This window comes from Bubalus bubalis, chromosome 9 (assembly GCF_019923935.1).
Source record: "Bubalus bubalis isolate 160015118507 breed Murrah chromosome 9, NDDB_SH_1, whole genome shotgun sequence".
Lineage (NCBI taxonomy): Eukaryota > Metazoa > Chordata > Mammalia > Artiodactyla > Bovidae > Bubalus > Bubalus bubalis.
The window spans coordinates 85,463,346-85,475,827 of NC_059165.1; the positions used below are offsets into that span (position 1 = coordinate 85,463,346).

Genomic DNA, 12,482 nt, shown 5'->3' on the forward strand with positions numbered 1-12,482 from the left:
TTTCTTTTTTGAAGTTTTGAAGGTCTGGTTTAAGTAAAACATTTAACCCTTTGAAAGTCAGAGCTCTAGTATGCTTTAAAGCAGTGTATGATTTAGGTGGGGTTTGCTCTGTGGCAGCCGGTATCTTGGCATTCCAGTGTGTATCCAAACCTCTGGTCTACAGGAGGGTGGGAGCAGTTGCACAGAGGGTGGGGTAGACAAAACAAAAAGCAGTGTTTGAGTCGTGCTTGGAAAACACTTTTGGATTCAATGGGAGCCAAAACCATGGGAACTGGCCTACATCCTCAGGGTTTAAAAGAGATCCAAGTAGGCTTACCATGGAGTGGAAATATGAATAGCACCAGACTCCAACTGTGCACTCAGGGTTCTGGTCTCACTTCTAGTGGAAACTAGCAGTGAATTAGCTCAGTTAACGACTCTGGACCTCAGTTTCCTCACACATACACATGAGTGGGTTTCCAAAGGCCTTTCCAGCTCTGACTTTCCATGACACTACATCATTCCAGAAAGGATTATCAGTGTCTGTGTTCTCCTTCACATTTGGTTTCCTAGGCATCTGGAGGTAGGAGGGCTCTAGCTGTTGGTGGCTTGAACGTCAAGGGCTATAGCCAATGACTCCGATAAGTGAAGGGCAGGGTGGAGATTATAAATGCTCATGACCACGCCAGGACTTCTAAGGACACCCTAGAGGTACAGACCACTTATCCCATACGATTCATGGGGAAGGTTGCAATTTCAGGGCCACACTTAGGAAGGAGATTTGTGTGAATATGGTGGCGCACTGTAGAACAGGGGGAGGAGGAGGAAGAGCAGGTGATAGTTCCTAGAGTGTGCTGGGCTCCCCACCCACTGCACCGCCTGCACCATCTCACCCCATTCTCTCAGACGCTCTGCAGGGGAATATCATTTCCAGAAGGAAACCAAAGCTCAGGGATGTCAGGTAGCTGGTTGGAGTGAGTCTTTTTTATCTTTTGTTTACAACGACTTGGACATTCACGACTGAACAAAAGTGCCTTGCATATCACACCAGAACACCCAGGAGACTTCTACCCATCCGTCCATCCAAAAGTGGGGTGGACAAGATCTCAGACGGGGCATATCCAAGGGAGTCAGTGAGCTTGTCCCATTTCCCACTTGATAAACTCAGGGCGGCCTGATCTGAAGATCTTTTTACCTGCAAAGTGATACTGCCTCAGTGGCTGAAATGCTGAATTTAGTGAGCTGTTCATTGTGTTTCAGAACTCTTGCTCTGTACATCAAATAGATTTTCAAAGAGAACTAAGGTCAGAAACACGTACTTCTTATTAGGCAAGAAAACCATGACTTTGTATTTATTTGAGAAAGCAATCATACTAAAAAAAAAATAAAATAGAACCATAAGCTAGATATCAAAGGCAGGCTGGCTGAGATTGCAAAACAGATGTCACCTTCACTTCCTGTGTGGTGTTAATGAATCACCATCTTTCCAGTCTCTTTAGAAGTAGGGATTTCTAAAGTTTCCCCTCTTTAAAAAAAAAAAACATTGGGCTATATTTAACTTTTCCCAATGGATTTGTCTTTGTCTTTAAACAGACTCCAGTAATCCCCTCAAGGTCCCAGAGACATGTGATTCTTTCCAAAGTCTTTGGAGCATGGAAGAAAGTGGGTGTTTGAATAAATTATGTACATTCTCTTGTGGACTATTGTAAATCAGGAGCAGCATGGAAAGCAGTGAGCAGAACTGATTCTTTCAAAGAGAAAGGAAGTTTTCAGATTTCCCTCCTATTCTTGAGAAACATGAGTATTTCTAAACTATTTATCAAACCATATGAAATTACATTTTGTAGGTCAAACATGGCCAGATATTGGCAATTCCTCATGGTTTGGTTTAACATATAAATTAACTCATTTCTCTTGAAGCATCAAAGATATGAATCAAAGGTTTGTAGGTCTCAAACAGACGGATGCTTTGTAAATTTTGTGTTCCCCACCTTCCACCCTAAGCATTTATTCTTGAACCAAGAAGGCAAAAACAAAACCTTAGATGACAGATTGTATGAATTATCCTGTTTGATGTTCCAAGATCATGAAAAAGGGCAGATGTTAGAATATAGAGTAAATCCTTATATATTACTCTAAGTTATTTTCAAGGTTCATGTGCAAATGTAACCAAACTTCATCTACTACAAGGAACAAAGTCAAAAAGTACTAATGTGGACTAAGGTTTTAAATGCTCCAAATCTAAATGCTAGTGGAAAAGGAATTTATGTCAAGTGAAGACCAAATTATTGCTTATTATATTACTATTACATGTACTTGCTGGATTTGGTTTAATATGTCTGGGCTTACGTTATTAGTCTTGCATGAAGTTTTCTGTAACTTAGCCAAGGTAATTTCTGAGGAGACAGTTAATGAGAAAGACCAAATGGTACAGGATATATCATTAGCATTTAGTTACCAGAGAGGCACAAACTAATCACAGCTAGAATCAGTGCTCAGAATCAGAGAGTTGCAGTAAAGCTATCAGAGGTGCCCAAAAAGGTTCTTCCCGGAAGGATCATCTTTAGGTAATCATTTCCTTCTAGTACAATCCTCTGTGTAAAGCATCCAATGGTCTTTTTTTTTTTTTTTTTTTTTTGCCCCCTCTTTTGTGAGAAGCTCCCATTGGTGTGGATTCTGGAACTTCCTCAAGAGCAAGTTAAAGCTAAACTAAGAGTGCTGTTGCTCAACATCCAGAGTCAAATTTGGTTCCAGGTAATTTCATATTACAGAGTTCACGCTGTACTAGTAACAGATGCCAGATGAAACCGAAGATGCATGTTAAGTTTTAAAGGATGCCCCAAGGCAAATACTTCCCTTATTCCATGCAGCTTAATTTCTGGTTGGCTAAGAACAGCATTAAAATCAGTCATAGTATTTCCTTGTTTTCTGATTTCTCAGATGAAGAATTTCAGCACACACATTCTCAACCTTTGTGTTGAATTAACTTCGGAGACCTATCTGTGCTCATTTCAGCTGTGCTATCAGACGAGAGCCCCTGCCAAATGACTTCTCCTATCTATACACTTGTCCACTGAGGGACAGTATGCAACACTGCAAGAGAGAGGAAGCTCTGGGTTATTTGCGGTGAAGGTACCATCTGGCCTGCGGTATGCCTGCTGTATACTTTTGCTTAAAAACTTAAGTTCAGAGAAACCCTAAGAAGGGAGATTCTTCGAATGTCTTACTTCTTCTTGGGTGTTTTAACATGATGGTACTCAAAGCACAGGTGAAGATGAAGTCAACAGAGTCTGAGGTCTCTAGGATGATGAGTCCTGGGCAGCTTAGTGTCTACACAGAGGTGAACAATGAACTGCCGTGACTATGTCCTTCTGTTTGAGTACCACCTCAAATCGTGAATTGTCAGTTGAACACTCCCGCTTGTTTTGTGTCACAGACTTGACAGCAGTCCCTTGATTTCTTGTAAAAAATGTGCCTGGCTCTCCTTCTGATACTTTCATACAGGTCCCTCTAAGCAAAGCCCCCAGCCCACAAACATAACAGGGATTGCAGTCTCATAGAACTCTCAGCCACAAAGCTACCCCAAAATAAGCTTTATTGCAAGAAAAGTGTCATATTTGATACACAGACCTACGGAAAACAAACAAAACCAAAAGCCGTAAGTTTTTCCTCACAAATACTTGATTACAAATTTACACTGTTTGTTTTGCTTTAGTTTATTAGGAAACAAAACAAAGTCCCGAACTGGATATGACCGGTGACTAATCTTTGGTCAGCTCAGGTGTGAGAGGAACAACCCAGAGCCTGCATGTGCTTTGGCCATTTCACATATGAGGTTTGCTCACTGGTCCAGGGACAGGTTCCTGGATTGAGAAGAATGCGGGGACGTACGCTTACTAGCACGTCCTAGTACAATATCTCTTTAAATGACTAAAAGCAAACTAAACATCAATTCATTGTACAAACATCTTTCATACACAATAGGCTATGATAAAACGAGACATATGGTGTATAACTACAGTATTAATGAAAATTCTAAAAAAAAAAAAAAAATGGATTAAAAAAAAAAACATATATTCCTTGTCTGTACTGCATGGTTTGTTTGCACATATGGCAATCCTGAAATAGCTTGAATGTAATAAATGCACCATTAATCGAAGACAGCACCAAACACTACAGAACGCCAGGTGTTCCTCGCCGAAGGAACGGCAGTTCTTCAGCTGCCTACAGTACCACAAGTATGCAGCATGCCCTGGGTAAGAATGAGGTGTTGTGGGGAGCACATGTGCCTCCTTGAGGTCACGAGAAGGAAATACAGTACGGTTTGGCCTGCAATGCTACGGGTCTCACAAGCAGTCAAGGTATTTTGCTACAGTGGTTGTGCTTCATCCTCTGTTGCTTGGTGTGTCTGCTGACGTGAAGTATCATCACAGTGAGCTCCTCTGGCTTTGCTCTCCTTTATAAAGGATCTAATGACACATTGATTACTGCCCACTCAGCTCTGTGAGGCTGCCTTTAAAATAATCAGATGTGTACCAGTTGGACGACTGGCAGAAAACCAAAGGAAACATCTCTTGAATCTACGGAAATTTTTTTTTTTTTTTTTAAAAAAGCACCTCTAAAAGAAATAGCTCAAATTTATAAATCTAAAGAAAAACGAGTGAGTTTCCCTTTTTGTTTACATAGTTTGTTCATTTCTCCATATATTACTGCATTAAAAATAAATAAACATCTATATTTTTTTAATTAGCAACTATAGCAAAATACCCAAAGTGTTACAGACTGCTAACAGGAAAAAAAAAAAAAAAGCTCACATTATTTTTGTGCATTTAGTGCCATATGCTGATCTCTTGAATATTTAGTTTTTTAATATACTTTAAAGTGAAGTTATATAAAAAATACAGTAACCACGGTTGCCTTTGTACTCAAATCTTTGGCCACACCAGAGTCTACATTATCCCTCCCTGTGAGGGTCAACATTCTCAAGTCTGAGACAGGGAGGAAAGAAACAAAAGTCTTTTTTTTTCTTTCCTCTTTAAAACTAGTCATTGATTTCTCAGGGGCTTCTGAAGGCTGGCTGTGCAGGGATTTGAGCCTGGAACCAAGTCTGCAAGGGGTTAATAGAGTTGAATCTGCAGCCTCATTCTGAGAGCCTCCCCCAGCTCCCCTAGGAGGTAGTCATCTTCATTGCTGTCTTCCAGTTCCTTAAGCTCCTTTTTCTTGTAGAGAGGGACGCTAGTGATTTCCAGTGTGTACATGCCAGGCACGAGCTTCCTCTTGGCTGCGTGCAAGTAGCTGAGCCCGTTCCTTTGGTGGATGCGGAAGACGCCCTCGTCATTCCCCTGGGAGATGACATAGCGGATGTGGTTGTTGAGCGGCTCGATGGCGGGCATGAATTCTACGATGTGCTCCTTCGCACCAAGGCCGGAGACGTTAAACTTCATCATCACCGGGCTGTCCATGTCGACGCTCTCCAGGCTGATCTGTTTAACCTGGAAGAAGAGCAGGAAAACCGTGTGGGAACAGCTTTGACAGCACAAACCGAGGACTTGCAGGAGCCGGCCATCAGAGGGGTGCAGCCACAGTGACATACTGTCTCTGCCTGTCTGCCTGCAACTTACCCTCGGCTGGGAGAAAAGGCCACTTCCGCCGAGTGTGCCCTGTAAATCTTTATAGGACTGTTCCCGCACCTTATCCAGGTAAAGTTATAGGGCTGAGCTGATGGGGGGCACTCATATTTCAAGTTTTTTTGGAGGGGTTTATGAAATATCATACTTATTAATAAACAAGAGACAATTTAGGAAATGATGGTAATTTTTTCGTTGTTGGAGTTAAAATGAGAAGTGCAGCTGTTTTAACTCTGCTTAGAGGGATCTTCACTCTGAAAGCCCAGGTAGATTTTCTGGCCACAAACCATATGTGAATGTGTTTTCTGGGAGCTGTCAGTGCAGAGGGAGCAAACTCCAGAGTCATCAGGGCTCAGGTTTGAACCAGCTTTGGTTAAAAGCCAATGGGGCAGGGCCCAGATACACCAAGTCTCTCTCTGTCAAATGTATAGGAGGTTTAAGAACGCTATTTCAGTAAGACAGGGGCAAAAACAATCAATGCTTTGAGTGGGCGCCTGCCAAGAACTTGGGGACTGTGGTACCGAGGTGCCCACTTCAGCATGCAGCCCCCTAGAATCACAACGGGAGGGTTTTACAAGCAGAATTTCTGGATCTATAGTTTGGCTTACTTAATGAATAGCTCAGTTGCCATATTTAAACATCAGCTAGGTACCTTAATCTATTTAAGGTAAATGTAATGCTAGCCTACGTACGATTATAAAACAGAACCAGAGATTTTGTGGCTAGAGAAGTCTCGTCTTATAAATTTCTGAGGCCCAGAAAACTGAAGCAAGTTGTCCAATGCACCCAGCCAGTTAGTTGCTGACAAGGTGTTTTGATGGTGAATTCTGCAGTGGCACTAACTGACGAGATGGTCTCCCTGATCTCTGGGGGAAAACACCTCCAGATACTGGGTGTTATTTGGAGAACGTGCATCAATGTTTATGCCAGGCACCGTTTCAGAAGCTTCACAGTAATCGCTCCATTAATCTTCTTGCCAGCCTTTGGAGGTAAATATTTTTATTCCCATTTTAACAGGTGAAGAAATTGAGGTAGAGAGAGGCTAAGTAAATACGCTCTGTGTAACACGGGTAGTAAGTACAGAGGGTCAGGGAATAAATTCAAAACCAAGAATCTGTGGCCGACCCATTTAACCACTGTGCAAAATACCACAGACAGAAAGAAATAGCAGCAGCAGCAGCAGCAGCAGGCAATTCAGATCTTCAGCTCCTTACAAAATATAAGTTATCTGGAGATAAAACTTTTATGGAAGCAACATCTGTCTTATAAATGTCACAAAATGTGACACGCGGTTGGCTTACCTACTGAAAATTAAGATCAGCCTAGTATACTAAATATGTATACAACAGAACTGGACAGATTCACAATAATTTCATTTTTTGAATTATTTCAAAGTAGTTATTTCCTGGAAGGACATCTTATTACCTCCTGGCACAAGTCAAAAATGCCAACATGTGATCTGAAACTATGAATCTTAAAGCCCCCCACTCCTTTCTGAGTTAAAAACACCACTAATTTTAACTTAATTGTCTCTGCCATAGTTTGTCCATTAACTAAGCTGATGAATTGCACGAGGTGGAGGTTTAGCTCCACTAAGGCTGAAACCTACATAAAAATTTACTGCAATAGTATACATGACTCCATATGGAAAAAATCTGGTGACAAAATAAAGTGAAGTTACTCACAGCAATGTGTTTGGGTTCATGAACACTTCTCTTCTGTCTGTTGTCTTTCTTAGAGTAGCCGTTGATTTTGCACTCGTAGCACGCTTCCGGCGACAGAGCATTCTCTTCGTCTACCTCTGTATCCATCGATAGGTACTGCCCTTTGTTAAATCCCATTCCTGAGACGCAGTGGCTATTTGCAACAAGATGCAAATTGATGTCAGACTTCATCATAACTCTATTGTTTTCCAGAGGTAGAGCAGAGGTTTTTCCGAAATAAGAAACCCACAAAGCAAACCCTAAGATCATAAACATAAAAACCTAATAGCCTTGGTAACTTTTCTTCAGCACTTAATGCATGAGATTCTCCTTTATTTTAAACAGCAAAATTCTTCCAAGAGTGAGCCCCAAGTTTCCCCAATTTTCAATCCTGATTAGACTGAAGCACTCTGTGTAGTTAAATCAAGATGGTAAAAGTCAAGTATGAATTTTCAGAGTGTTAGAAGTTCTACTGATTCCAAAACCTGAAGCCTACATCTGCTGCTTACCAACTGAGCTTGCTGAACTCCTATTTTGATTAATGAAAGAGTTAGCGAGCTGATGCTAAATGACCCTTGTCTACACCGAGATTTCTGTTTCAAGTATTATTATGTACCCACGGTGGACATATTAGTCCAACAACCCTCAGTGTCTGACTCACACACTGTTCCTTCTGGGGAAGATGACTCCTAAATTCCCATCTTCTATGCTGTGGAGTGCTGGCTTCCTTGAAGGAAGGAGGCAGGTGGCCAGCACCTCAGCTGATAGGGCTTGAGACGGCTGCACTTGGGAAAGGGGACTAGCTGAAGGGACCCAGCCTTGTGGAGACAGTGTCACACCAACCAGGCATGTCCTCTCTGTGCAGCAAAAAGCCAGATGAGCAAAGAGAGGGACAGCTCCTTCCTCATGGAGCACAGGGCTGTGCTTAATCATTCAGTCGTGTTCCACTCTTTGTGACCCCATGGACTATAGCCTGCCAGGCTCCTCTGTCCATGGGATTCTCCAGGCAAGAATACCGGAGTGGGTTGCCTTGCCCTCCTCCAGGAGACCTTTCTGACTCCGGGACTGAATCCTCATCTCCTGCATTGCAGGCGGATTCTTTACCCACTGAGCCAGCTGAGCCACTAGCACAGGGCTAGTACCTGCCAAAACTCATGTAAGAAACTGGGCGAAGCCATTTCCATTTGTATCTCTTAGCCCAGGTGTCTGTGATAACACAGGAGCCACAGTATCTTTAAACATCTGCTGTCTCTGGCCTTAAGGGATTTATTCAGGCCATTTTAAAACACAAGAGAATGATACCCATATACAAGTTCGAGTCCAATGCTTACCACAAAGCGGGGAATCCACATGCCTTCCTGGAGCTTCTTCCTCCCATACCTAAATGCTCTGATCAATGCTTTTCCCTAGTCAGCTTTTAATCACCATTTACCTTCCCCCAGTGCCAGGTGGTCAGGTACTGGACTCTGTGCACTTTCCTGCATGTGGGGAGGTGGAGGGCCTTACCCCTGTCCCACTCTGTAGTACCCAGGCGGGCAGCCGCAGAGGTAGCCCCCTTCTGTGTTGGAGCAGCCGTAATTGCATGGGTTCTTGGAAGACGAGCACTCATTCACGTCGTGGCAGGCACTGGAGAACTGGTCGAAGGAGAACCCGGAGGGGCAGGCGCACTTGTAGCTTCCCAGGGTGTTATAGCAGGAAGCAGAGCCACAGGCATTGGGATTGGAGCATTCATTCTCGTCTGAGAACATAAAGCAAGAGACTTTTACAAGTGGAGGGGAGGGCAGTGGGGCAAAGAAGAGCCCCAGTATCAAATATCTATGATTTTACAGGGAAAGTAGCTTTAGAACCATATTTTTAAATGTTACCATGATGGTTGATTTGCAAAGCATATGAAATTAAAAAAAAACAAAAACAAGACCTGACAAATTCCCCTAAAATTATGGCTTAAACAAAAGCTTCCCCACGCTTTTATATTCTGTTTGTGCTAGGTTTTTCTGAATACCCCGGCAGCCTTTGGGCACAGATATTTGCAGTCTGACTACTGAGTAACTCTTCTAATCACTTTTCAGAAGGTTACTTCAAAAGTCTATGCCTCAGACAGACTCACAAGGACAGAAAGTAGATGAGTAGTTGCCAGGAGCTGTGGGGAGGGAGAAACAGAGAATGACTTCTAAGGGGTATTGAGCTTCTTTTCGGGGTGGAGATGTTGTGTTGCTGATGGTGATACACTGCTGTGAGAATATACTTAAAAACCACTGAACCGGACATTTTAAAAGCAATTTTATGGTATGTGAATTATATTTCAATTTTTAAAAAGCCTCAATTTATATCTGTATTTTTTATCCATTCTCCTAGCAATTTACAAAGCATTCATTATATACATGGAGAGAAAAGTATATTAAAAAATTGAAATATCCTAAATGAAAATAACTGAGATAAACATTAATTGAACCTATTGAACCAATAGCCTCATACACTTTTAACCACTTGAGAACCTATCATGTACATACTTTGCCTTCTGATGTGGGTCTGCACCAAGCCATCAGCTGACATGGGTTTTACTTTTAATGACTGACGCTACACAACAAATGCCTGACAGTAAGATAATTTCAGGTTAATACTTTCAGCTACTCTTATCATTTTTACAAAATCAAAGTTTGACTGTGCTTTTAGCTTTGGAGATGACAATTTTGCTCTTAACTGTCTGGTTGATACCTAGTCTGCAGCTTGACCCCTGTGGGCTTCATCATCACCCAGATTTCACCCTGGGCACCAGTCATGTCTGGTCCATGGAATTCTTTCAGATTCTTGTGACTGTACTAGAGCGTAGCGTTTTTACCAAATACATGACAAGTCCGTGTTTCAGCTCACGTGGGGAAACAGGCCCATTTGCAACTAGGTGTGCCCTTGGGACACAGCAGTTAGATCCAAGTGCTTATCTGCAGTAGCTCAGGGAGATTATGGAGGATGCAGATGGAGTCTCGCTGGAAAGGCCTCTCACACAGGAAATTATATTTCATTAACTACGATACAGAGGTTGTTGAAAAGGCCAAAATTATTAGGCACATTTCTGTCTCATGAGTACAGTTTAGGAATTAAACCAAACTGCCAAATACAGCATTCTTAATCACTGGATATGAATTACCATATGATTACCTAATATGGACAAATTCTCAGCCTTCATTTCACAGGAAGAAAGTATAATGAATAAATTCTTAATAAGTAAGCTTGCTATTGTTGCTCAGTTGCTAAGTCGTGTCCAACTCTTTGCAATCCCATGGATTGTAGCTGCCAGGTTCCTCTGTCCATGGGGTTCTCCCAGCAAGAATACTGGAGTGGGCTGCCATTTCCTCCTAAAGGGGATCTTCCCAGACCAGGGATCAAACCTGCTACTTATGACATAAATATAACTACTATTTTATTTCGATATATCAAAGACTTGGAATGCTGCCTCAAAGGTTCATCTGCTTTTATAATTAAATCTGACACTATTTTTATATGTGGTGTTTCTCTCCTGATAGAGAATGTGAGTTAGGTGATAGTCTAACAAAATGATCCTGCCATGAGCATAGTATTAGATACTGTGTTAATGTGGAAAAATTACCAAGAAAGGCAATTAATTGAATAAACTGCATTTAAACATGCCACTGACAAGAACATTTTTATATAGTTAAAACTTTTGGAGGCACCATGACAGACGTCATATTTATATCCTATAAATGTACGCCATAGCATAATTTTATAGGTATAGGTAATCTGACTTTGGAAAATATGTTCCGGTTTGAACCATACTTTGAGCTGACTCAAGTCTCACTAAACGATGTTCAAATTATTTTGAAAAGGACATACAAGGAACTAGAGGTTGCTAACACCAAGTAAACCAAATCTTCATATATTAAGATGTAATCATATTCAAATGTTAGTAATATTACCTTATGTTCAATTTAGAATAATTATAATGCTTGCATATTACTTAGGAACACATGGGAATGTTCCTAAATCTGTACAATCTATGTATCAGAATGTTATATGTGTTCTGTGGTACCTGGCTGAACACTTCTTAAAGTATCCATTTGAATTTAAAACGTTTTCAATACTAACACTTCAAATGCTGTCATTTTTCTTACACTGGCAGCAGTATTAACATCATTGCAGGTTTACAACTTACTATTACTTAAATTATCTGATGCACTGTTTGTGCCATTTACAAGGGGACCCCAGTTACATCTGTCTGAGATACTTCATGGGATATTCCTTCTTCAATCATATGAATAACAAGATATTCATCATACTCATAGTGACAGATAAAAATGATTTGTGGCCTTTTGATTTGCATTTTGTAATAATATTGCTATTTTGCTAACTTGTTGCTTTTATTAGTTCCTGATGGTTGTTTGATTCTATTACTGAAATATATTTGAGTTATAATTCTAATGTTCTGTGGGTTCAAAATTGCAAGAGAGTTAGATTTTATTAGTGATGAGCTGGATTGCTCAACCCTGCAAAGAAGAATTTCTAATCTTTCAAAATAAATTCCTGCTTTGTCTTGCTTACCCAGAGGCTTGCTGCTTAGAGGTGCCCATTTTAGCAGAGCAAGATAACATTTATTCTTACAGTTGGGGTATCTGCTTATGTGTCTTCAGTTTTTAATTCATCTCTGAAACCACATATCCCTCTGTCGATGGGGGTCTCTGCTGATTAGAAGGCCCACTGGCTTCTGGCTGGATCCAAGTGTGAGTTGCTCTGGGGTGACTGCCTCGCTTAAGTGACTACTCAAAGGATCCCACCAAGAAGAACTTGGGTACACCACACAGCCCTGACTTTAAGTCAGACTGTATTCAGTGAAGACCTGTGTGTCTGTTTTCACACTAAATGCTTACAGGCAGAAATTCCAGGAAACTTAAAAACTCAGAAATTGAGTTGATCCTCCATGCACATTCCAATTTCTACTTATGATTACTTTAAAAACAAGAATTTTATTTAAACTGATACATGTGAAGTATTACAGATCATTCTTGTGCTTTAAGTTCTGTAGAAGTAACCAAGAAGTCCATGGTATTAACTGAATAGAGTGGTGGGCCTCGCATTTTATAAACAACACAATATAATAAAAATCATTTTGAACTCTTATAATAGTTACCTAAAAAAGGACCAATTCCTATGTTCTGAAGAG

General features: G+C 41.1%; 1 protein-coding gene across 1 annotated transcript in view; it reads right to left on the minus strand.

The window, feature by feature from the left end:
- Positions 1-3,557: 3,557 nt before the first annotated feature.
- The window catches only part of FBN2 (fibrillin 2), a 225,342-nt gene continuing 216,417 nt past the window's right edge, over positions 3,558-12,482 (minus strand). Inside the window, exons 63-65 of the mRNA XM_045166621.1 lie at positions 8,816-9,047; positions 7,292-7,463; positions 3,558-5,471 (exon numbers count right to left, since the gene is read on the minus strand). Coding sequence (XP_045022556.1) covers positions 5,097-5,471; positions 7,292-7,463; positions 8,816-9,047 — 779 coding nt within the window. The 3' untranslated portion in view covers positions 3,558-5,096. The remainder of the gene's footprint in view (positions 5,472-7,291; positions 7,464-8,815; positions 9,048-12,482) is intronic.